At 44.3% G+C, this 26,280-nt stretch overlaps 1 protein-coding gene across 6 annotated transcripts in view; it reads left to right on the top strand.

Annotated features, from left to right (window-relative positions):
• Positions 1 to 26,280, top strand: part of ULK1 (unc-51 like autophagy activating kinase 1) — an 80,905-nt gene that overhangs the window by 18,886 nt on the left and 35,739 nt on the right. For all 6 annotated transcript variants that reach the window (XM_014963054.1, XM_014963062.1, XM_014963046.1 and 3 more), the window contains 6 exons: positions 5,931 to 6,104; positions 7,807 to 7,880; positions 10,620 to 10,721; positions 18,604 to 18,662; positions 22,665 to 22,747; positions 26,155 to 26,205. In XM_014963054.1, the coding sequence (XP_014818540.1) occupies positions 5,931 to 6,104; positions 7,807 to 7,880; positions 10,620 to 10,721; positions 18,604 to 18,662; positions 22,665 to 22,747; positions 26,155 to 26,205 (543 nt within the window). The remainder of the gene's footprint in view (positions 1 to 5,930; positions 6,105 to 7,806; positions 7,881 to 10,619; positions 10,722 to 18,603; positions 18,663 to 22,664; positions 22,748 to 26,154; positions 26,206 to 26,280) is intronic.

The raw sequence follows: 26,280 nt of genomic DNA on the forward strand, positions 1-26,280 counted from the left end.
ACTTTAATCTCATTCCTTATGTGGCTCTGGGTCATGGTTAAACAAAGTTTGTTCGCATTGTTCAAATTAAAAGCTAGTCAGCTGGATAATACTTCAGGCTCCTTATTTGAGGTACATGATGCCTGGAAATGCCAAAAATTGAAGGATTAAAAGCTAAATTTGCATTTGCCCTACAGCTAGTGTTGGTATCCCTAGAATGATTATTTGGTGCTTGATGCTGGTATGTTGCACTCTATTCATGCAGGGTAATGAATTACGTTGGTGGACTTTAATTTTTCAGAAGGGATTTAGTACTTGAAGGAAAATGAAGGAATATTCTGTCTTTCATGTGTTTTATTTGTTTATAATGTGAGTGAGATAGAAGTGGCAGGCATTTGTTTTTTAAAACCCACGTTTAGTGCGCTTTGTCTTAGATAAATGATGGTGTTTTGCATCCATTGGGTATTGCTGTGCTTCAAAAAGGAGCATCTTTGGTGGTAGTGAAATGCTGTTATGAATACCAAGTGAAAATGGTTTTCTATTTGATACCTTCTTTTTCTCCTTGAATATAAGTGCAAATTTTAATAATGAAATACTTTTTAAAAATAGTCAAACTTGAGTTTTACCCATGTGTGGGCTTTGAAAGCGAAAGTTTTTAGCATTCATGCACATGAAATGAACCTTCATGTTAAAGCACTGGCTATGCACTGTTTACAAAGCTGCATATATAAACAAGAACACAACTCCTGGCCAAATGACTTATAGAAACATGGGGTTATAGAAAAATCTTCCTGTTCATATACTGCTTCTATGTGTACATTGTCATCTTCTCCCTTCCACCACCCTATCAAAAAAAAGTGAAGCCTACTGTGCAATTAGCTAGGCTATTAATGCAGCTCACTTCCTTGTTTATCAAATGAGACTACTCAAGAAATTGGTGGCTAGTTTGAGAAAGAGACGATAAATTGTATTTTTCCAAATAAAATTCAGTTGTACCCCAGTTTGATTTGTTTGAGTGTTACCTGGGGTAAGGTTCGCTCCCTCTTTGCCTGAGTTAACTTGAAAATATTACCTTTAGCTCTGTTTTTACCAATAAAATATTTTACCTTGACAACTGTAAAGAGCAGCTGTTGTGACTGGGAAATTGGTGCTTGCTTTTATTTTAATTCTCACCATCTGTGTGCTCGTTGCCAGTAAAGAAAACCCAGCAGGCACAGATTTCCAGAGGGAGCAGTCAGTAAGGGACTGCAGTAAGAAAGTTATTGCTCTCATCACTGCAGCACAGATCTGAGTATTCCAGATCTCAGAGCCTAGATACAAGTGTCTGCTTTTGTATCCTGTGGCTTTTTCCTCTCCACCCCATGCTCCTTTGGAGTATGTCCTCTCCTGGCTTTTGCAGGTCCTCGGGGTGCTTTTGACAACAATGATTTATTTTTTTTTTCCTGAAAGCTCATCTTGGAAAGTTCAGATTTCTTCCAGGGTATTTCACTGGTATCTCAGAGTCTCATCTCAATTGAGCGGTTATTGTGATGCTTCAGTTACTTTAATAATTGTGTGATGGTATTTAATTGCAACATCTACTTTCCCACTGACTTCTTAGACGTTTTTGCTGGTAGTTCCTGTAACACTTATGCAAGCTGCGCATGCAAATCCCCTGTTTCTCATTGAACAAGATGCTTGTAAGCTTCCCAATCCATTCTGCCCTCTAATTACAAGCATTAGGCAATATGGTAATTCTGTGTTGAATCCAAAGGCACTCTAATTCTCCTTGTCTTCATAACTGGAAGACGTGCGTTTGTGCACGTTTCAATGCAATGTGAGTGTTGGCTGGGTTACGCTGTCTGTTGGTCAGCCCCATCTCTTTGACCCAACCCAAGGTGGTGTGTGTTCTGCTGAGGGTAACTTCTGTGGTGGCGTGCTTTAATGGTGTGGTGTGATTTCCCTTCTGGATAGATCTCTGTGGCTGTTGCTTTCATTTAACACCCATCCAAGGGTATGTTTTGAGCTGAGAATGGCAGATTGGTGCTGTGGGTGGTAGAGCTGTGGGAAGCGTTACAAAAGTGACTGTCCTCTGAACAGGAATAACTGGAATTCTGTGGCCTTGAGTACTCAGGAGGTCAGAGCAGATTGATCTAAAATTTTTTCTTAAATTCTGTGAATTGTCATTGACACAGGCCGTTACAGACAGTTTGTAAGTGCATATTCATGACCTACCTTAAAGCTGCTTCTTGAAGAGCCTTTTATGTCAGAGCAGGGCGTTTCTTGGTTTGACCATGACATGTGCAAGATCTTCTAATTCATCCCAAGCAGTGTGGGGACCCTGTTGCAAACAAGAGGTGTGAGGCACTGCTGTGTGACTCTTCACCCTCTACAGCTAGGTAATTGAAGAATATCTATGATAAGACCAGACCTATCTGGAATAAATCTGACTTGTACAGATTACAGAGGAGTCTCACTGGCCATGCTCTGCATGGGTGGAGCTGGGGGAGTTACAAAACGGGCCTCAAATAAATCAGCTTGGGTTTGGATTGGGCATATGTTAAAGAAAAGCTTGTGGCACCTGTGAGAAAGAAATTCTTTTTCCTAAATAACTTTTCCAAAATGGTGTTGTCGTGTAACATCAGTGGGTGGACTCCAATGCATCTACCCTTGGATCTGCTGACAAGGGCTGTTTACTACGATTTACCTGGCAAGTTAAACATCTCAGCACAGGCTGACCAGGGCACTTTTTAGGTGGTTTCATCCTTTTCCTATGCCTCACGAGCTACAAGGCACACAGGCCCCACACTGACCCGCAGTAAATATTTGCTCTGATCTACTGACCTGTGTGGCTGCCGTTCCCAAGGCAGTAGGCTGAGTGCCTCGTCACTGAAGTAGAGCCCATGAAAATAAACACAGGGATATTATTACTTCTCAGTAATGGCAAAGTAAGGCTTGTGAAAGAGCGTTCTCTGCAAGAACGTGTTGCTGACCACAGACCTCCATGGGGATGCCCAGACTTCAGCATGGATTTAGTGATTTGCCAGCAGTTTTCTGGTAAAGATGATAGATGTTCCCTTTCTACAAGGACAGAACTACAAGTTAAAATCCCTGTTTGGGATGTAGCAGGGGAAGCAAGTTGTTTCATTCTCCACACTTTTTTTTTTTTGGTTGTGCCTAAATGGAATGAGTCTTCTGTACTTCTCCCTCCCTCTGCCAATGGGAGCTGCTTTAGAAGGTCTTTTGCAGACCAACATCCTGAAGTCACTGAAAGTGTCAGTTGTATTTATGTCTCTGTCCTTCAGTTGAAGATTGCTGCTGTCACACAGTAGACTGATGGGCTGGGTATGAGAGATAAAGACTTTCGTTTTTCTGTGTTACAGCCTGTTTGTTAATGGAGGGAGGTAAAAGGGTATGCCCCTATGCTCCCCAAGCAGCTGACTGTCCCTTCTGTTACTGAGGGCAGTGTTGCAATTTCACAGTCCTGCCTTGCTGCAGTACCTGGATTTGTGAGATCTAATGCTGCCAGAGGACCCAGCAGACCTCCATCTAATTCTGCTGTGCTGCAATGTGGTACCTCAGCTGTGCCATAGCAGTTGCACTGGGGAGAATCTGTCTGTGAGCTCAGGACACCAGCTTAGATTCTGCGTGTGTCAAGAAAATAGTACCTTTGCAGGGCTGAGAGCTTTGTACAGACTTCTGTGAAGTGGAAAAGCTTAAATTCTGCAGAAATTAGTAGCTTAGGGGGCCTATTTTCTTTGGGTGAATGGATTTTTCTGATCTCGGTAGCAATGTTGTTGTTTTCAGTATAAAGAGCCCCCACTAGGGAGGCTCAGCTGGTTTGCTGAGGGATGGTGGCCAGTGCTGTGTTAGCCTTGTAGCCACCCAATTATATAAAGGAGAGGGTAACGCCTTAAAGATGTGGCATGCTCTTGGGACTGCAGGTCAGAACAAGGCTCTCAAGAGCACAGTTTCTCTCCTAGAGGCAGAGTGTATTTAGCCAGGAGTTTGTGATTGCCTGCTAGCTTAACAGTGCTAACAACTGCCAAGTTTCAGGTCTTGCTTCATGTTTGGGGGAAGATGAGATGGCCTGTCCTTTCCTGGGCCTGAGCTGAGTTGGGGAAAAAAACTTTGGAATTCTTGCTGGTTTGTTCAAAGATGATGTTTTAACCATTCCTGAATAGATTTCCTTGAATAGGAATCACAGAAATATTGCAGAGACCTTTTGTTGAAGAGAAGATTGAGTACAGCTAAGAGCTGGTCCTCTAATAGATAGAAAATAGTACAGGACTGAGTACACTGATATATTTCAGCAGGAGGTCGGGGAAAGCCTTGTTAAAGATGAGACAGTGCTTTTTTCTGAAGATGCAAGTACGTTTGGAAGACTTGTATCTGAGCTGCCTCTTAATAGCCTTAAAATCCCTTCACAGAATCTCCCCTTGCAGAGGAGTCTCTTGAATTCCAGCTGAGTGCCAGTTCATGAGCAAAAAGGCCCAGTGAGGGGAGAGAAACTCTATATACATGTGCACTGGTCTCACGTGTATGAGTCCAGGACCAGTTGATAGCCCTAGTGACATTTTAGCTCTGCTTGTGTCACCTCCTAGACCGGCAAGGTTTGGGAGTGGTGAGAGTTTATTTTCTATTCTAAGTGCTGTTTAACTTATCTGTGTCCCTTGCTGTTTCCCATGTATGTATTTTAAAAGTTAGATTTTAATTTCCTGGGTTGTGTTAAAGCTCTATGCAACCTCATCTGTGTTTTCATAAGGATTCCTCCCTTCTAGCTGACTAGGTAGAGTAGCATTGTGAAGCTCCTGCCAGCTTGTTTTAATGTCCTACTAGAGAACAGCTGGAAAAACACTAATGAATCCCCAAGTAATTTACAGAGATCTTCTACAAAAGACGTTATTTTATTCAAGTGGAATGGTGCTTGCTTTAAGCCTGACTTGCTCAGGCCAACCAGCGCTGTTGGTCCTGGGGTTTGTTCAGCGGGCTGCTCCCAGCTTTGGCAAGAGTTTCATACATACAGCTCTTAAAATAACGAGAGCTAATGTCATATCGCTCTGATTAGGAGAGCCAGTTGAACATTATTTTAATCCCTTCAGTGTTTATTTTCACACCACTCTTCTTGGGAAGTCTGTATCTTAGGAGAGTGCAGTTCAGAGCTTCCATATTTGCGGATTTTGGTTACTAATTTTTTTTTTTAAAAAGTTGCTTATAAAAGCATTCTGAGATGGTTTTGCTGCTCTTTCCTATCTACGGATGCAAGATAGAGGATGTCAGATAGCAGTTTGCAGTGGCCATCTGGTAGGAGTCTGTTGTTAGGTATTGGGCTGTGGTTCACCCTAACACTGAGTTTGGGGTTAGAGTGATGGTTTGGTTAGTGGGTGTTGATGCACAAGGCCTGCGTCTGGACTTGGACTTGTACCCTGAAGTTACAGATCCCTGCTGGTTGTGAACCATAACTCACTCTGAACCTACTGAGCCTTAATGATTCCTACAGATGTAAAGCCTAATCCTAACTGTCTTCCTCTTAGCTCCAGGTTTACATGTAGTCTGTGTGATAAAGTTCTGAATTTCTTGACTATAGCTCAAAAGTAGTGACCACAGGCCCTGGTTAGTGCATGCCTAGAGCTCGCCGGCAGCTCTTGCTGAGGAACACCCTAAACCTCACCAAATGTCACTTTTTGGACCCAGTTGATTACCCAGATTTAGCTCCCGCCACTAGTCTGAGCTCACCATGAGAGGCTCGGGAGTAAGAACAGCCCTGACCACAGAATAAGCTGGGAATAAAAAACACTCTCCCTTGTTGCCTGTAGGAATCATCCAGAAATAGCATGTGTAGAAAAAACACCATACGTGGAAGTAAAAATGCCAAATTATGGCTAATTGCTGTGGACAGTCTGCCCTCTGGGCTCTTCAGAGAACTGGCATTGTAATTTTTTCATCTGTGGTTATTTTTCCCTCCTCCCTAGCTATGCGGACACTCAGTGAAGACACCATCAGGCTCTTTCTCCAGCAGATAGCAGGTGCCATGAAAATGCTGCATAGCAAAGGCATCATCCATCGGGACCTGAAACCACAGAATATCCTTCTTTCCTACGCGGGAGGCAGGAAATCAAATCCCAACAACATTCGTATAAAGATTGGTAAGACCACTCTACAGATGTCTCCGTGAGCACTCTCGGGAGTTTGGTGATGGATACGTGGCAGGCCTCAGCCCTCCTTTGGGGAACTGTCTAGGGAGAGGAAAGAAATGCTGCACTTTTTAAAATGCCCTCATGTTTTTCATCTTAGTTCCTGTGCTAGACACAACCATTAGTTGGCTCCAAGCAGTAGGAGCAAGAGCTTTCTGCTCTGTCAGAACACAAACCAACCCAGAAGAAACTGGGCAGGCCTTGCTCCGCTTCCAAGCTGAACGGTGCCTCCCTTGGTAAAAATAAATACCACCCTGCCCTACTTGGCTTGTAATCTACAGGTTTACCAATAAATGAGCAGCCACTGTGACTTCTGTCTTCAGCTTTTAATAGAATTGAGGTAAATCTTGGCATCTTAGGGCCTGAAACTAGCTGCTCCCCTGGCTGGCCTCAGAGAGCACAGTGGGAGTCAGACACACCTGAAAGCAGGTGTTTCCACAGTCCCAATTAGAGGCAGGCTTCTTGGCTGCATCCTGAAGAAATTTACTTTTTGCACAGTAGGCATGTGGCACTGATAGACCAGTAGTTGGGACAAATGTTCCAGTAATCCAGTTACAGAGCACATGTATTCCCTGTGGCCCCTCAGAAATGAGTACTGGATGGCACTACCCTCAACACTGAGGGTGATATCCATGACTTGGGATTATGTTACACTTCATGAGCTGAAGCTGACACAAATTAGATAAAACTGAAATGGGGTGCAGTGGAAAAGTTTGAAGCATTGCTGCCCACTTGGATTAAGTGATTTTTGTGAAGTGCAGAGTTACCTGAAGGTAGAAGCGACAGGGAGCCACAGAGGCAGGAGAGCTATGGGCATGGCTGTTCTTGGTATGATGTACCCTGTAACCCCTCTGTCCTGCTTCCCTGAGAAGTACATGGTCCAGGAAGTAGCTGTACCAGTTTCTTAGTGACACATGACAGTGTAAACAGCTGTGTCAATCTCCTAGCTTGAAATATCTAGTAACCTTGAGAGAACCTCTAAGTATCATATGATTAGATGCTGAGTAACCTGCAAATTCATCTTGGTATTCCCTGTCCCTGGCTTTTCTAGCCACCAGGTGAACTATGGCTCAGCTTTCTGTCTTCCTGCTGGGGTTAGCACCTTTGAAACTCTTCTAAATGAACAGAGCAAGATTTTCAGTAGGGTTGGTCTAGAATCGTGGGTGGTGGTGAGCAGTGATTTCTCCTGGATGCCTGTTACCCTGCAGCCTTTTTAGTGGGGGGGAACTTTTAGTTCCCCAAATTAAAAGTTGAGGTAGCAGCAGCTGAACTAGCTGGTGTGAACTGGCACGCTCTCACTGAAGTCAAGAGAGCTTTACCAGCTCCCAGCAGCTGACATTGTGGAGTGCCGGCAAATGGGTACATCAGGAAGTGGCTGTTAATCTCTGAAAAATGGATGGGAGTTTGTTCTTCTGAATACTTCTTGGTGTTGTGGCTTGGTTTGTCCTCTTCTAGTGCCTGTAATGTGCATTAGTAGCTAGAACAAGGATGTTACTGCTCGAGAAGAGAGCTATCAAAGTCTTACTACGATGAGGTACTTCACTTCCTGTGAATCTTCCCAGCAAGTGAAGGGAAAGTAGAGAGATTCAACCGAGGAAGGTGCAGGCTCTCTACAACTGGTGTCTGATCCTGACCTACCTCTCTCTCTTCCTAGCTGACTTTGGGTTTGCCCGATACCTGCAGAATAACATGATGGCAGCAACACTGTGTGGTTCACCGATGTACATGGTAAGTGTCTTTTGCTTCAGGTTTTTCTGTATTGTCTTGCTCTGCCCTCCGGAAAAGAGGCTTTGGTTTTTTGCTAGTCTTTCCCCCAAAGGTGAAATTTTATTTACTTGTCAGAAACCAGCTATTACACAGGGAAACTTCATAAAGTTCTAGCTGCTGGTAATGTTGGACAACAGGTGCCTATGTTGTCATCTAACTTTCTGGTGAACTGTTGATAAATAAAAATGGAACAAAACAGAGTATTGATTGCTCTCTGCTCCCGGAAAGTGCATCGTCCAGAGGGGACCAGGGCCTCTCTGCTGAAGGCATTGGGAAATTAAATCTATTTCCTCTGCTGCCAGCAAAGAGGAAAAGAAACAGCAAGAGAGAGCGAGGGCTTGGATGATATTTCACACATCTGGCTATATTTGAGGTGTTGCCTCCTTGGAGAGGAGCCTTAGTAAATCACTGCTTCAGCAGGCCCTTTTGAGACAGAGTGGTTCCACAAGCCTGCTGTCACCTCGGGCTTTGCGGTCATTTTTGCTAAGGCCACAGCATCAGGAACAAGGTCCCTTTTTAACAGCAATTTTGTAAAATCTCCAACTGCTCTTTGGTCTCGCAAAATCCCTTCAGACCTATGGACCTATGCAGGCAGAGATTTTGCCATTTTTGCTGACATACTCTTAAGATCACTGTGCTGTGCAGCTCAGCAGATGGGTGTAAATAGAGCTCACCTGCTTCTGTTTGCAATTTATGTCTTGTGCATTCCCACTTCCTAACCCTCCTCCCACCACTAATTCTTTCACCAAACCAGCTGCTTCCATGACTTCTTAGCTAGTGAAACAGATGTGTTTACAAAAAAAACCCCAAACTGATCCCTTTCACTCCCCTTGTACTTTCCACTCTGGGACCAGGATGTGAAGAGGTGCTCCTTTATTTGTACTTCTGGTAGCAGTCAAGGTCTCAATGTCACATCAAGTCAGTGAAATTAAAAGTGACAAAACCAGGCCAGAAATAAAAATGTCAAAGCCAGCCATGTGGTAGTTCTTGGGGATGTGGGTGTCTGAGCTCAAAGTAAAAAAGATGATGTGGATCAATTTAGGTTTAATTTTTTTTACAAGTGCCTTGGGGGTAGTAGACACCTGATTTCGAACATGGTCTAATCTGTTCTAAGCTTTTCTTTTTTTTTGTCTGTGTTCTTTGGGCAGAGTTAGGCTGGGCTGGGCTGGGCTGTGCTGCTCAGGGGTAATGGGTTTGGTAGTCTGTTTCACAGTACTAACTCAAGAAAAACAGACTTCCTCTCTCTCCCTTTTTTTGAAGCCTGATGTTTATTTGAACTATGCTATATGTGAAGATGATGTAATCTTTTTCTCCTGTGAGAGTTTCCTGAATTGTCTATTTTTAGAGATACTTTTTCTTTCTGAGTGTCTTGTGAAAGTAAATGAAAACACCCAGCTTATTTTTTGAAAGGACTGGAGGAACCTACTGTTGGCCTTTTTCTATTTGATTTTTTTATTTTAAACAACTCTGGACATTACAAAGAATCTCAAAATGTTTCATATTGTCCTCTGTTTACTGATGAGTTTGAAGGAAGATGAGGAGGGGAGGGTTCAGTTGGGATTTAGGGGGCCTTTAAAGTCTATCCCTACTGCTATTGTGGATCTTGTGTGGTCGCCCTGGGAACATCTGCTGGCCAGGCAGGCCCTTATTCCCTGCTTCAGCTCATAGCCCATTGCTGCTCTTTTCGTATTGCCCTTTTAAAAAGGAAAGGTATTTTACCCACACCAGGATGAGCTTTCTGTCTGAACCCTGATATGATCCATGTCATGTGAGACTTGAAACCTCCTTGGTGCAGTTCTTGTCCTGTTTCCTTGGCTGTGTTTGGTGTCATGCCTGTTTCCCTTAGGGACAGACTGAGCTCCTGTCCACTTGTTTGCTGCCATTTTTTTTCTGTTACATGTGGCCTTTACTTCTCACAGAGCTAGAAAATTGATCCTGTTCCATGCTGGCAGCATTGCGATGAAATCTGTTATAAACATGTGGGATTAGCAAGCCTGCCCTTCTGTCCCTCTTCTGCTGCCACTTCGGAGGCACACTGCCTCCTGAGCCACAGAGCTTTGTGGACTCACACCATCTCCAGCTTCTGCAACTAGCCTGGAAGGGAGCAACCAAGGGCACAGTGTGACATTAGAAACTAGAGTCTGAGGGACAGAAGGGCTCAAGCTGTTGAACTGAAATGCACAGATCTGTCTTTGAACCCAAACTGTGACCTTGGCAGCAGGAACAGGCTTTGGAGCATAATTAATATACTGCCATCTTAGGCTAAATGAGGAAAGTGCCCAAGTGATGCAGATCAGGATGGAGACTCAAGGTTACCTGTGTGGTGTGAGCCTTTGCTTTTACCTGTTACTTTAGAAGATCTGTCTGTGAAATTTCAGTGGGGCTGTTTCTGAGCACAGGTGGATTGAGCAGAAAATGGTACACTAAGAAGGGAAAGTACTGAATTTGCCCAAAGTAGCAAAACAGCTTTTTTTGTCTGACTGAGTGAAAGTCTCTGCTTCCCCCACTTAGACAGGGGAATTGGCCCTTTCAAGGTAGTGTTAACAGTCTTCTTGGGAGCAAACCTTTCATGGTTACTGGGGACTCTAGCTCAGGGGTTTTTAAAGCCTAATACTGACTTCTGTTTCTTGCACCTGCCAAAAAAGGCCCCAAAGCTACATCTTGTTTTGTAAAACAGATTTCTGTTCTTTCCCCAAAAAGGCACCAGAAGTCATTATGTCTCAACACTACGATGCCAAAGCTGACCTCTGGAGTATAGGAACCATCATTTATCAGTGTTTGACAGGAAAGGCTCCTTTTCAGGTGAGTAGCTTAGATCTAATGTTTCTGACTCTTTCTTGCCTTTTTTTTTTTTTTCCTTTTAATCTGCTTACTCTTAGGCTTCTGTCATCTATAATACTAATTCCTATAGATCCAGCCTCATAGAGGTCTGGCTGTACAACACCTTGACAATGTGGTGCTTTATATGCTGGAATGCTGGAAATGTTACTAAATATGATTCTCCTTCTTTGGACTATGTCTTAGTGAAATGCATTTCCTGATTATAAATCCTTAGGAAGGGCCATCTCTTCAGAAAATTACAATGAATCAGTTAGAGCAGAGGGATTTTTCCAGCCCCACACTTAAAAAAAAATCAGTTTCTATTTGCAACTGTATTCAGTGTATAATTTATAATTTTGTTGGGTATGGAAAGACAATAAGGAAGATTGTAATTGCAAGTTAATGTTCAGGATGATTTGGTGGTAACTGGTGTGCTGCAGCTAAATTGATTTGTTTTTAGAGCAGTTAAGTAGGACCTTATCAAAAGGATCTTATCTGTCATCTCACAGCAATCCCTTCCTGAAATGTTTATGTTCATCAAGTCCAAACCTCTCCAAATATAACACAGTCCAGTAAAACTCCACCCTGTAATTTATGCCATAACTTCTGGATGAGCTAGAGCATATCTTTTGTGAAAGGTATTATCTGATTTTAATTTTTTGAAGTATGGAGAACTCATCACAGCTTTTATGTAAGTTGCTTTCAGGATTACTTCACACATTTTTAAGCTTATATATAGCTGGAGTTCATCTAGACTCAGTGCATTTTCTTGTTCCCAGTCATTGGTGTGATACACTGCGTATTACTCTTCTGTGCTGAATGAAATCTGCAGACTCTCCCTTGCAACAACTATCTTAAAGTACTGTACTTGTCAGGATTTTTTCCTTTCCGTCTTGCAGCATGGCAGAAAAATGCTTGAGTTGCTGCTACTTCTTTGCTTCTCTGATGTGTGAGCTCTGTAGAGCTTGTCTCTAATCCATGGGAAAAGACCAAACCTCAAATTTACATATTGATGTGTCAGCTGATGCCAACTCTTCAGCTGCTTAGATCTTTTTAGGGCAAATGTGAACTGCGGCCCTCTTTTCTCATGTCCTGGTATCTTTGCCCTGACTCCCTAACAAAAAAACAAACCCAAAACCAAACAACCAGAAGCAAACAACCCAAACAAAACAGAAGTCAGTTGGGGGTGGGGTGGAATTTATGCTCATGTAACAAGGCTAATTTTATGAACTGTTGGATTTTCTGAGCTTGAGTTCCACAGCTCTTTAGAATTTCACACAAGACCTTGAATGTTTGTGCAGTTACATCATTGGGAAGGATAAAGTGAATTCTGAATGTGCTGCAGGAAAAAGTGGGCAAATACAGAAGTAAACTAATGGTATGTTTTGGTTTTGTCTAGAGCCAAGAACACTTTTCTCCTTCAGGGTAATTTTTTCCCTGCTGCTGTAAGAATCTTCCATTCCAGTGCTTTATATTCTGTCCACCAGTTTGCTCTGTATTTAGAGCAAGACTTCATTTCCTTTGCATTTTTCTTTTTTTATAAACACCTCTACGAAGTACACTGAAACTCCTGAATTGCTCATCTTTACTGACTGCATCCACTTGTTGTCAGTGTTGGTATCTTTGTTTGAGAGGAGAAAATGACTGTTGGGATAAAAGAAAATAAATATTTATGCATTAAGGAAAAAGACGTGGGGGTGGAGAAAGGCAGCTTTGACTCTGTGTGCATAGGAGAGCCTTGCACTCGTTCTGTCTTGGAACTTGGTGCCTTTTAGTCTCTAAAGGCACCTTGATGCTGCATTCATTCAAATGATTTAGTTATCATTTAACATGGTGACTTCATCATTCTTAGCTTAGTAGCTCACACACAACCTTCGGGGATCTGATTTCTTTGAAAGGAATTAGGTGGCTTTTGTCATTGGTCATTGAAGCATGTCACAGAAATGTTCTTCTGAAAACATTTGTCCTTACAGAGAAGACCTTTCAGGGGAAATAAAACTGAGTGCTAGGTAGCTTCATTCTGCTCTCCAGCCAAGGTTTGGAAAGGGCAGGTGTTCAGAAAGTCATCAGCTCCCTGCCTGTACATGTGTCCTCCAGCTCACACAGAGGTGACAGCAGTCCCCTATGCCTGTGTCCCTCTGCCTGAGGCTTGGAAATACCCTGTCTTGTGGTGGGCAAGGAAGGGACATTTCAGTCCCTGCCCAGCAAGTCCTGATCCTTGTTTTGTGCTTGCCTAACTGGGTGACTCCTCTCTTCCCATATACATCCAGCATATGTTGGATGGGGGATGGGGGTCATTTGTTTCCCTATTTTAATTTTTCCCCACACCCTTTCCTCTTTCAGGGTTTGTATTTTGAAGGAAAATGCCAGGCCCCATGTGTTACTGTAGTAGCAGCTGTGGATTTGTTTGATCAGGGAGAGAGGAGAGCTCAGCCCAGATGGCTCTCTGTGCACCACTTATTTGTTTGACCATGTGTGTCACAAATTGCCTTCTCCTGGCTGCGAGTTTCAGGTGAAAGAAGCCTGTCCAGGGCAGATGTTGGAAAGCTAGTTAAAGGTTAACTGGCTTTATTTCTTTGTCGGGGTGACTGTGGTGTAAGAATTTGCTGATGGTCGCTGAGCGGGCAGAAGCTATTGTTTACAGGGCTTTTATGAGGAGAGAGGGATGGTGGAGGTAGGTGATGGGGAGACTGTGAATAGCAATGAGTCCTTCTGGGAGGGACATCTACAAATGGGTGAGGAGGAGACAGGCTGATTCCACACAGCGGCACCAGCAGACCCAGTTGTGCAGGGAAGCCAGGAACTGGATTTCTGACATTAACATCTTCAGGCTAAATCCTCAGCGTGCCTTCCCTCACAGACTGGCAAGGGCAGCCCCTCACCTCTGCCCGGCTGAGATTCCCATGGGAAACTGGAGCACAGTGGCATTAAAAACATCTGCATTTGGGTGCTCTGGCTGTTTGTTGCACGAGCCAATTAGGCACCTTCATGGGGATGCAAACCAGGAGGATTCCAGCGTTATCTGCAGTGAGGAGGAATGAGCTGCCTAAAAATATAATAGGGCTTCGGGGGCTGGATGGAGAAAAGATCCAATGTGTGGAAAGGCTGAGGCAGCTGTCAATCCAGAAAGTGCTTGTAAATCAAGGCAGAGATGCATGTATGTGCATGACTGTGATTTCTAGCTGTCTCAAAGTTGAAATTAACTATAGCTGGGTCACCCAAGGCAACTTCCCAGAGCCATTCTGTGTCTTCCGTGCCTTACTGCACACAGACAAGAAGCTGCTGATGCTCAGATGTGGACAGTTGGTAGGATGGCTGGTGAAGCTGTCTTAAGGAGCTTTTTGTATTAAACATGCCCATAAACAAAACTGTGAGACTGTCATAGGGATGAGATTAATGGGATTCATAATCCCCATAAACAGATTTGCTGAGCACTGTATTAATGTGGAATTGTTAATTTGCCTTGCCTAATAAGTGGTCTGCACTCACATCTCTTCATTTCTGTGGCTGAGGACAGGACTTGAGCAGTGTATTTCCTGGTCTTGCTGACTGGTGCTCAGAGAAGCCTCAAGAGTGTAAGGGTTTTCCCTTGTCCTACCTGAGCTGAAAAGATGGGGACCCAGTGCCCATCATGGGGTGATGTGGGCTGAGTAGGCAAGCGACAACCAGAAGCAGAACTGGAGACAGATTTACACAAGGTCTAAAATACCTTCAAAAAACAACCTGGTCCTTCACAGATGATGTTTTAAATACAATTAGAGTATTTTTTTTTTTTGGAGGTGTGTGGGAGATTTTGTTGTGTGACCCCTTTAAAGACTGGGCAGCTCGTGGTAAGCAGGCACACGGCCAAGCTCATGCTCTTTGTGTCAGAGCTGTCTCTGGCAGTGGCACAGGTCCATTTGGACATCAGTTCCTTCCAAGGACCACAAAACTTGGTTGCTGTTTGAGCCTTTGCGTGGATCTTCTGGCTGCTTTGTGGACATGGTGCCCTGCGTCTGTGGGAGAGGGAGCCTGGGAGCAGGGAAGCAGCAGGAGAGGTAATGCAAGTTCTGCAGCCTGTTCTGGCGGCTCTGAAGGAGTTAACCAACCCGCCTGCTATGTTCCCATCCCAGCTAACTGCTAGGTGAAAAATTAATTTCTAAGCCTGGTGTACCAAGTCCACTGCTTTATTTCTGGGTTAATTCTGCCTGCATAAGCACTAGGATTATGTGTCACTTACAACTGCTGTGAAATGGGCCTTGAGGAAAATGAGGAAAGGGAGGATTTTATTCCCAGAATTTGAACTCCTGATTTATTTGTTAGGCAGGCTGCTCTTACGTGCCCAAAGCTGTTCCTCTGGAGATGTTCTCTGTCAATGGGGACAGGTATTCCTGGTGAGGGTAGGTTACTCTGCTGAAGTTGGATGCAGTGATTGACTTGTTGCTGTAGACAGCGAGTCATTGGCTTTTGGCCCAGTGTTTGTGGGCCTGATCCTGATCTGTTGGGAGTAGAGGAAAAGGTTTGTGGTTTGTTTTGGGTTTTTTTCTGGTTGTTGTGCTTTCAGGATCTCCCAGCCACTTAGTTGTGGGAGTCTTAAAATATCAACTGTAAGACTGCACAAGCAGGAGGTATTTGCAGCAGATTTAGAGCTTTTCTCTAGAACTGTAAAGCTGGAAACATCATTACTTATTTCTCTTTTCTTTCTAACGTATCTGAATCCCCTTTCTGCACCTCCAAATCCCCAGGAATCCCAGAGGAAAGGATTCAGAGAAAAGAACAGATACCACACACCTGCTGTGAAGTGTTGACAGTGCTGTTCACTGAGGGTGTGAATGTCTCTGGAGCTCTTCTGACTGAGTGCTGGGCTTTTGCATCCAGCCTTTGCTCAAGCATGACAAATCCAGTGCTGAGTGCTTTTGGAAACACCACCCTGCGTGCTCTTCGCGTGCAATTCACTTGCAGGCAGCCAGCACCAAGTGGGATTTGGCAGGGTTACTCTGGATGCCTTTGTTGGCTCAACATATTTCCACTGCTGCTGAGGACAAAGTAACAGGGTGGCAGGAATGAATTTGTCCGATTGTCTTTATATATAGAAAGGACAGACAAGAACAGAGCCAATTACTCTAATGCAGCTGCTCCATAGTAACATGAGAGGGGGAACAAGGGTGTGAATTGGCCTGCTGGTCCCTCTCCTGGTCTTGGGGAAAACTGAGCTGTCCATTCTGCATCCCTGTTTCTGGCAGATGGATGCTGTCCTACAGGTAGCAGCTGGCTCAGTGCATCTTGAATGATCTAGTTGTTAGGTACCTGAAATGTACTTTCTGCTGTTTTTCTTGGGTAGGGTGTATCTGCCTGAAAGGTGGATTTCAAATTAAGTTCTTAGCTTCCTAGAAGGAATTCATACAGCATTTTTAGTGTCTTACAAACACTTCTGCATTTTTTTTTTTCCATGATTCTCAGAGAAGCACTATTTATTAAAAGAAGAGGTGAGCAAAGAGGCTGATGGTACCAGTGCTTTATGAAATGGATGCTAAGGGCAGGAGAGCAGCAAGCATGTTACTGCAGGTCTGAGAGCCTGCTACAAGGAGCAGACCTGTGTGACCCAGTTGATTAATAATGAAGTTACATGAAGAAGCAGCTGGTTTTGCCAAATGAATGGTTATGCACAGTTGTCTGTCCTGGGCACTTACTAAAATGAGCCTATTCCCCAGCAGGCAGCTACCTATATCAGAGCCAGCCTTGAATTGTGGGCTCCTGGGACCAGCCCTAGTGAGGATGCGTGGTCTGGGTGGGCAGGAGCCTGGCACCCTGGATGCAGTCCTTGCAGAACAAGTGGGAATTGTATTGAGACAGCAGAATGTGGAGGCACACCATCCCTACAGGGATATCTCTTTAATTTGTACAAAGAGGGGGGGAACTTTATTGAGGAATTTGTTTCTGTCTAAGCTAGTGCTTAGAAACCCTCTCTAATGAACTAGGCTTTGCATGTGTGCTGCTTTTAATATACTCCGTCTTTATTGCCAGGAAAATTTCTGACAAAACAGTGTTTGAAATAGATCAGAGCTTCATTGTATTTGTGAAACAATTGAGTTGTTGCGACAGGAAATGAACAGAGCAAACAGCCAAGGATTGTATCTCTCTGATGTGAGCAAGCACTTCACTTCCCTGCGGTGGAGTTCTGTTCCTCCTCGTACGCTGTGTCTGTCAGGCGCGTTTCTCATCACGCAGGGCGGTGTGGCCAAGCCAGTGTGTACACTTGCCTCCTTAAAGTTTGCCAAATATTAAGAATCTAACTGCAGGGCAAGGAGAAAGGAATAAAATACAGTTTTACCGAACCAAATCAAATTGAGTGGCAGTGATTGGAAATTTTGATGCAGTTTGGCATCTATGTAACGAGGTGCTTTGCTGAACAACATTCATTTTAATGGTTTATGAAGAAGATATTTTTGCATCTCCTGTTCGGGTCCTTGCTCTGTCTGAACAGCAAAGCATAAGCTACTGCAGAAAGGAGAACCAGGAAATCCTTCTTTTAGGAATGTAGTAGCTCTTACTGGTACAAATTTGTAGGAGAGCTGCAAAGCTTGGGTTGCTAAAACTATGCGAGAAATACTGTCCTGGTCAGTACTACAGGAGTCTATTGATATTAGCAGCTTTTGAGACTCTCCCTTTGGTTTCTCTTGAGGTTTTGTGCTGAGCTTTCACAGTTATCCTTAATTTTCATCTTCAGCCAGAGGGAATAGGTGATGTTGAAACAGCATCTTACGTGTCTGCTTTTCCAGCCGTGCTGTGTTAGTGGTATTTTGATGGCCATCTGCAGATTGGCTTGTCTGATTTGCTGTTTTAAGCATCTTAATTGACCTTAAATGCTTCTAATTTAGAAATGGAAGTAGGTGGAAGGCTTGAGGGTTTTTTGAGCCTGCCCTGAACATCAGGAGAGGCTGCCTGTTGCCTCCTCATTCACACTTTCCTACACGCTCTGCTGCACCAGTAATTGATTGCAGATGAATCTCTCTGATCTTCCTTCCCTGTTTATATGTGCCTTCATGTCTGTGTCATGCCAGCCAGCCCGCTCTGCCTTTAATAAAGAGACTTTGCCTGAGCAGAGAAGCCTGAGACACTAGGGTTAATTTACTGGCCTGTATTATTCATTGCATAAAAACAAATGGAGAAATCACATTAGGAGATTTTTATGTGTCTGTGCTTCTATATTGGAGAATTTATTTTTAACCTTAGCTGTAAACCTCTTGTTTTGCCTAGTCCCTCTTTTTTTTTTTTTTTTTTTTTTTAATCCCATCTCTCAGAATTTGGAATCTTGTTGTCAACATCCCCAGCAGTTGTGTATATTACGGCACAAATGGGAGCTGTGGCTTGAGACCTTCTGGCTTCCTGGAATTAAAGTAGAAAATCCTAATTCAGTTGCTGTTTCCCCATGTTCCTGGTCTCCTCACAGATCCCTTGTCCATCAACAGGCTCCCTGCCCCTCTTCTAAATGCCCTGCAGCACTAATCCATGTTCTCAGCAGGAGCTGCCATTCATCATTTGGGACTCCTCACGTCTGCAATTATTTAGCCTCCTGGGTGAGGCTATTAGGCCAGCTCAGACCTGAGCATCAGAGCCCACTGCAATGAAGCTCAGCCCTTGGAAGCAGGGAGCAGGACAGAACCAGGTCAGGGACAAAAAAAACAGCAGGCTGAAATACTGTATTTTCACTCTGACACAGTGCTGGCTTTTCAGTCTAAAGCAAGCTGCAGGTTCTCATTGTCTGTGCTGCTTCAGCAATTGAAAAGTGCCTCTCTGCTCTTCAGAATAACTGTGAAATAGAAATGCTAATCCCTTTCCTTCATTGTCCACTGCTTCATACACTGGTTTTCTTTCTCCTCTACAGGCCAGCAGCCCACAGGATCTTCGTCTCTTCTATGAGAAAAACAAGATGCTGATGCCGAAGTAAGCATTTTTCCAGTGCTGCCATTTGTATGCACTTGTTTACTCTGTATTTACACCTGTCCTCGCATGCTCCTGGCTTGTCACTCAGGGAGGTGACTGTAAAATATTTGGCCACCTGCCTTCCCCCATTCCTTTAACCAGCAGTGATGTGGCCAAGAGAAAGTCAGACAGCAGTGGACTGCCAGGGTTGGTCTTCTCTCTTTCCACGGATACTACTTCTCTTCTGCACTGCAAAAATTCAGGATCATTGCTGATTTCATGAGCCAGCGTGGGGTCCTATCCTACATATGGCTTCCCTGAAGCTGGGAGCCTTGGGGAGAAGTTGTGGCAATTCTTGAATCACGTGAGCAGCCAAACTGCAGTCTCTCCTGTAACCTGCCATACCTGAGGGCAGATCACATTCCCATTTCTCACGTGTCAGGACAGCAACTGCTTGTGTCCATCCTGCTAATAGCAGGAAATTTTATAACCTCGATGGAAATGGACACTACTGCAATTCCCGAGGGGAAGATAACTGCTTTCGTCCCACCGAGGTGTATGTTACCTAGTGAAGGATCTAGCTGCTGCTCAGCGCTGTGATTTGTCACTATATTTTGGTTTTGTTGCTGTGGTCTTTCCTTTTGATCTCTGAGCTCTTAAAGCAGAACCTCATGCCTGCTCTTAAAACCTCAGCCTGGTATAGAGATAGGACTGAAGTTCCAAGTATATACATAAAAAAAAAATTGGAAGGTGTTTTTTAACCAGAAAGTTAGTTTCCGTTTGGCAGAGCTGCTAATGCAGCCACATACATAGGAAGTTCATTAAGTTACTGTATGTGCCTTTTTTCCCCCTCTTATCAGTTTAGACAGCTCCAAGAGATAGCAGAAGGAAGCTAGAGCTCTTATCAATGGCTTGTGCTGTGCATTTAAATTTCCTTCCAAGTACTTCCTTTTTTTTGATTTGGGCAGAAGGGGCAAATTTCTACCAAAAATAAATTTGGGGCATCTGCATGCTCTTTTGTATTTGAACCAGGGAACATGGTGGATTAAAACACCCAAACAAAACAACTCAAAGCAAAAATTCTGCCACATAGTTGCAGCCAAATAGTCAGTGTAAGCAGAATGTAGAGCTTCTGTGTCCCCTACACAGCTTAAAACATGGCTGCTTGCCTTTGAGGTAGTCCCTCTTGCTGAGAGAGAAATTAATCCCTACAATTAATAAGCTTCCTTGTGTTGATCACGTTGCCCTGCTGCTGCTTTGGCTTGTGGTGCGTGCAGTAGGAGGCAGGCAAGGGGAGAAATGAAACTGGGCTGTAAGAGGAGAGCATGTCCTTTCTTGTTGGGATTAGTCCTTCTCCTTTGTTGGGAGTCCTTGGTAAGCACTTGGCATCTACCATTTTCACTCACCTCTGCTTTTTAACTACCAAGTTCTTCCAAAACTTATGTCCAAGCCCACTGCATTTTTTTTTCGCTGTAGATATCTGATCCTAAGCAGTCTTTGTGTAAATGCCGGTTCCCTGCTTTCCAAAGTCAGTTTGTCTCTTTAACATGAACCGAAATCTGTGCTATTTCCTGAGTAAACATGAATAAACTGCCTCCGCCAGCCCTGGCAACACAGGATGAAAGACAAAACCACTCCAGAGACGACGACCTCAGGCTGCAGCAGTGCCAGGGTTTGGTTTCGTTCTCCTTGGGGCTGGGCAGGCTGGTACCCGCCTCCCGGGCATCGCTGAGGAAAGTGCTGTGTTTTGGCTTGGGAATGGGGTTGGGAAGAAAAGCTCCTGAAATGCTCCCCAGCAGTCTCTGCCTGTCAGGCTGCTGCTGGCAGGTGAGATGCCATTGGGAGGTGGGAAGCCCATGTCAGAAGGAGCAAGCCCAAAGGCCTCACAATTTTAATAGCGCTTATCTAAATAACTAACACTCACCGTACAGATTTGCATGGCAAAGTATATTCTAGATCACGGTGGGAAGGAGGCAGTTCTGTTGCTTATGCTTAAAAAGATGGCCCTGGAAAACAATACTGTAGAGCAGCAAAGCTTGATGTTTAAGACGTGAGAGATAAGAGGAGGCAAACAGGCTGTTAATCTGCACTGTCTTCAGTCTGTGTTGTGACATCTGAGGTCTACTACTTGACCTTCCTGTTTCTTGACTTAAAAAACCATACAAAAGCTAAAGTTATTGCTGGGAAATAGAGCCATTTTGGATGAGAGCTTTACGTGTCATGGATAAATAAATTATGACGATAACGCTGGAGGACTGCAGGTCTCCAGCACTAATGTATTTTTCAGGAGACTCTGCTAGCAGTGGTAGGTATCTTGGTTTATTCCATTACGCAGTGTACTTCTAAGGCCCACCTTTTTTGACAAGAGGGTGTTTTTTTCTTGGCTCAAACTGAGTCTCAGTTTAATTGCATCCCTTCTGGAGTCCTGGTAGCCTCTTCCTTTGTTGGCCCGGGAAGGCACACAAAACTGTTCTAGTGTCAGGGATGGAAAAGTGACTCCTCCAGTACAAACAAGGATGAGGGATGCTTGCCATCATTCTCTGTTCTAGGAATTGCTGGGCTCAAATTCCTGCACCAGCAAGGCCTAGGGCTTCACTGAAAAATAACTGGGTAGTACTGAAACCTATAAATACACACCTTGTCTCATGTCTCTAGTTTCACTGAACAAGTCTGTTAATGCTAGCTAGCACCTCTTTTGCCCCCAGTATTTTTGTCCTGGCTTCTTTTTTTTTTCCCTTTTTTTTTTTTTTTTTAACCCTGTGTGTGTCAGGGATGGAGGTGGTGGAAATGGTACAGGCTTTTTTTTTTAACCCTGTGTGTATCAGGGATGGAGGTGGTGGAAATGGTACAGGAAGGGTTGTTTCTCCAGCATCAGCAGGGCTTGGCTGCAGGGCGGTGAGCGATGCCAGCCTGGCCAGTGGAGCTCTGCCCAAGCGAGCCGCGAGCAGGCTGGGGCTCCACAGTTCAGTTGCTGTGCTGAGCACTCATGCCATTACCTCGGCTGACCCGCGCACGGGGAGAAGGGAAAGCCTGGCAGACCATGGGGACCATGCTGGCTGCAACAGTGATAAATAAAGTCAAGACTGAAAGGAGATGGAGCCACCTACGCTTAATTTGGAGAGCTCTGCTCTGGCTGTGGTCAGAGCCCGGCTGTGACAGCCCCAAAGAGGGCTTCTGGTTAGGGAGGAAAGTCAGCGGAGCTGAATCCACTTATGCAACAGCTGAACTCCGCTTTCCCTGCCTTAATCCCTTCGTTTATTCCCTGCCTCTTGCAATCTATTGGGTTTGTGAAGAGCTGCCCTGTCCCCTTCCCCATCTGCCTGTAGGGTGAGGGAGAGCACAATGATTTACTACATCTTCTGTGCTGCAGTGGCCATTGAAAAGAGTATTTTCTTCCTAGCTATATTGGAAAGTGGGGTAATGACTGCACTAATTTTAGCCTGCTTGGGTGGCAGTTGCTCACATCTTAGTTACCTTCAATTAATAAATGCTGTATATCAAGGAAGCAAATAGACAAAGGTCACTTGCTAGTCTTAAATAACCTGCATTGAAAAAGAAATGCCTTAATAAAATGGTAGTAACTGGTGATACATTTCACCACCGACGTCTTAATTGGAAGCTTCCCCTTGGTAACTGCTTCATTTTAATGACCTCCTTATTCCCAGCAGAGCAAATAGAAGATGTTTTATTTGTGTGCAAAATATTGCATGTTGAATGGACTTAGCTGAGAACCAGAGGGATGACATTGGCAGCACTGTGGAAGGGAAGGATCTGCAGGTGCTCATGGGAGAGGCCACTAAAGCTAGATTAGCTGTAGCCTTAACAATGACAATGGGGAGCAAAAGCTAAACAGATGCAAATAAGAGATGTTCCTGTTCAGCCTCTCTCCAGTGAGCTCACCTTAAGTTCCTAGCCCAGCAGGCACAAAGTGAGTTTGCATTTGCAGGTTGCCTTCCTGAATATGTAAAAGCAGTTTAAGTAGACTGCAAGTCTCCCTTATTTTGCTTTTGTTTTCAATCCTAGCATCCCCAGGGAGACATCGAGCCACCTGAGGCAGCTGCTGCTGGGCCTTTTGCAGCGTAATCATAAGGATCGCATGGACTTTGGTAAGACCTCCTTCCAGTTTTGGTTCTGCTGCCTGGCTGTGTCATCTTTTGTGCCACGGCATTGCACAAACCTCCATACTTTTGGCTGGTGCCATCCAAACACCTGGGTTTCACCGGTGCCTGGAAGATTGTGTAATCTTGGGGGTTTTAGTATATGTGCTGGTTCCAGTACAGTTTTGTAAACCCAGAGATTTGGCACACCTTCAGCAAATCTTACTTGTATTCCCTTTCCTGGCTTCTGCTTTCGTAATCTCTCTGAACTTCTATTTTGTTAAGCATGCTACCAGGTAAAACGTGTATCTTTTGCATCCAGGTTCTTTCTCTGTTGTAGTTCCTTCCCAAAGCTGCACCCATTTAATGAATAATTCAGTCAATACCTTCCCTTCCTCAGGGTCTGCTGTGATCCAAGGCAGGAGACCGTTGCAGCTTGCAGACCCTTCACTCATCCTCCAGGTTTCAGTGAAAGGATTCCTTCATTCTTTCCAGGACTCAAGCTGGCAGTCTCTTGGCTTTCCCTGTAGACCTGCATCTCAGTCTCCTGACTTGGCTGGCATGAAGATTTTCTTTCTTCTTTTTTTCTAATGTCTAAGTTCCTTCTAAACTGAGAACAATCATTACGTGCCAGGCAGTTCTGGGTTTGGCAGCCTCTTCCAGATGTGTCTAGCTGAGGCAAAAGGCCTGAAGAACCTCTAGTGAAGCTATGCCTTAGAGGAAAGCAGGCAGAGAGATGGAACCTTTCCTAGAGCTCTTGAATGGGCCAGGTCATCTAAAAACAACTTTGTGGTCTTTATCTTCCCCCCACCTCTCCCCTCCTCTTAGGCAAAGATAGGCTAGACTTGTCTCAGCTAAAAGTCAGGATGTGAATGCTCTCTCCCACCAAGGAAGTTGGTCCTGGTGGTGTGTATCCTCTGAGTGCAGAGGAGAAAAGCAGGGAGCAGCTTTGTTTCCATGGGCCAGTGCTGCTGGTGGAAAGGGTAAGTTTGCCTCTCAGCCTCTGTGTTTGGGTAAGGTTTGGTGCTCGACAAACCTGTTCAGGTGGGTTTCCTGAAACAAGGCAGGGCCAAAGCCCACACATTTGTGTTAACTATCAAGTGGGCAATATCAAAACAACTCATAGAGCTATCTGCTTTTTGCACAGACATTATCTTTTTTACCTAAAAATGAAGTGTGCTGCTTTGTGTTTGCAGGGTGTTGATTTTTAGTCAGGCTTGGGGCAAAAGGGATGGATATTATGGTCTTTTGGGGGTTTGTTTTCTGTTGTTTTTCTGTTGCTTATCTGCTTGGGTGGATTGTTTCCTGCTGGTAGCATGTGCGAGTTGATGCAGAGAAATTGTTTTGCAGCCTCTATTATTCTTTCAGATCAGAGATACTGGGAAAGCCTTTCTGGGGGCAGTATCACTGGGATGAAGCAGCATGTGGATTAACTAGGGCTGATCATGATTATCAAGTGCCAAATGCAAAGGACTACTGGTTACTAGGATGCAGAAGTGAGAAAACAAGCCTTTTGAAAAGGGAGTTGTTGAAGCTGCTGACAGACTGACTTGGATATAAGCACCTCTCAGTATTATTCCCTGCAGATCTTTTTATCTGGGCTGTGGATCTCTAGCTCTTCTATCATGTTGCTGTGCACTTCCAAAGAAAATGTCTTTGAGGTTCCAGTTATCCTACTGTCAAAAATTGAGTCTGGGAAACCTTTTTAGCCCCCCTGTAAGCTGTTTTTGTACCTCTTGGGAGTAGACTGCATGAGTCAGTGTCTAACACTTGGAAATCTGAGATAATATACTTTGATTTCACTCAGGACAACAGTTAGAGCACAGCTGCCTGCACTGAGATCGTTGCCCGCCCTTAATCACATGTGGGATCCTTTTCTCTACAAGTTGGCGTGTCCTCTTAAGAGAAGAGAAGGCTGAAGAAGATGTAGGGAAACCCAGCAGCTGAGCAGCTCCCACCAGGATAGGGAAGTTCTCCATCCACAGCAGATCTAATCTGTGAGATTTCAGCTTTCCCTGCAAGAGATTTCCATCATGTCTCACTTGTGCTGAGCTCCAGATCAGTGTGCTCTGGCTGCAGGACCCTGGCCTGGCAGTGGCAAGGAGGAGCTGGAGAGGGAGGGATTGTGTAAGTTTAGAAAGCAGACAAAGAAAAAACTCAGTTGCTACTTTCTGGAAAGCACACTGGCCAAAGAGGAGCTGTTTACTGAAAGCAGAAGTTTGTAAACCTTGGGTGTTGCAACAGGAAATCCATGCTGGGAAAACAAGTTGAACTGCCTGCAGTTAACCAAACAACCAGTGTTGGGCTGTGACTAATGCTCCTGAACGATTGTGATAGGAGAGGCCTTGGCATAGGGCTGCAGTGGATCGGAGATGGAGTCAGGAAGAGTGGCTACTTGTGAGGACAGGAAAACACGTAGAGGGTCTCCAGCAAGCCAGGACAGAAGCTTTTCTTGGCCTGGATCTGTAGAATATCCCCCTGTAATAAGTGAAGAAAGCAGTTGTGTCTGGTGTGAAAGGGAGGGAGCGCTGGGCTGTTGTTCTGTTGTGGCCTTTTAGAAAATGCATTTCTGTCTTCAGTGCATGATGGGTTTGTCTCTGTGTGTGGAAGTCTTCTTGACCATCACTCCTCTTCTATGGAAGGAGTGGCAGTGCAGTGTGATAAATATAGCTCCCCTGGTTCCCTACAATTAGGGTAACTTGCCATCCTGATGAGCCACGGACTTTGTCTTTTACAGCTACTTTGTGCTTTAGGATTTCTCTCTTCTTGCTGATAGGAGCTTTTGAAGCACATGCACAGAGGTGGCCATGCCAGGTCTTGACATAGTCACCCTATCTGGCCCCCAATAATTGATTCTCATTCCTAGGAGTGTAAGAGGTCTTGCAAAACAGGAGCATTAACAATTAATTTAGTGTATTCTCCCTGGCAGCCCAGGGTTGTAGCTTGCAGCAAAACCTTTCTATGTTCTTTCATGCCCTGTGGGGAAGGAAAATCCCTTAGTACTGGTGACAAGTCCCAAGGTACAAACCCTTATGTCCTTTGGGTGTGCTTTTGGCTAAGGTGTTTTTTGTTGTTTTTTTTTTTTCCTCTTCCCTTTCTTCACTTTCTTCATTCATGTAATTGCCCCAGCTGATTTCCCTTCTCTGCCACCTTTTTTTCCATACTTATATAGCAATTCCTGGATCCAAATAATTTCCCATCATTTTTTTTTTTATAAGTAGGTCCTGCATTTATAATGCTACTTTGCATTCTTGACCACTACTATATGCAACTGCAGTCAGTTCGTTTCCATGGTTGACTGGATTGCATGGAAAAATCACTGTAAAATACTATAGCTTGCTGTGCTTTAACTGCTTTGTAAACTTCTTACAGTCATTTCCTTTCACTGAGTCACTGTTCTTGATTTTTTTTTTCAGATGAATTTTTCCATCACCCGTTCTTGGATGCAAGTGCCTCTATGAAAAAATGTAAGTGTTGCGTTTTTGATTACAACTCTTTTTGAACCATGACATGACTTCCTTTGCTGTTAGTTCAAAAGAAAA

This window comes from Calidris pugnax, unplaced genomic scaffold (assembly GCF_001431845.1).
Source record: "Calidris pugnax isolate Ruff unplaced genomic scaffold, ASM143184v1 scaffold32, whole genome shotgun sequence".
NCBI classification, from domain to species: domain Eukaryota; kingdom Metazoa; phylum Chordata; class Aves; order Charadriiformes; family Scolopacidae; genus Calidris; species Calidris pugnax.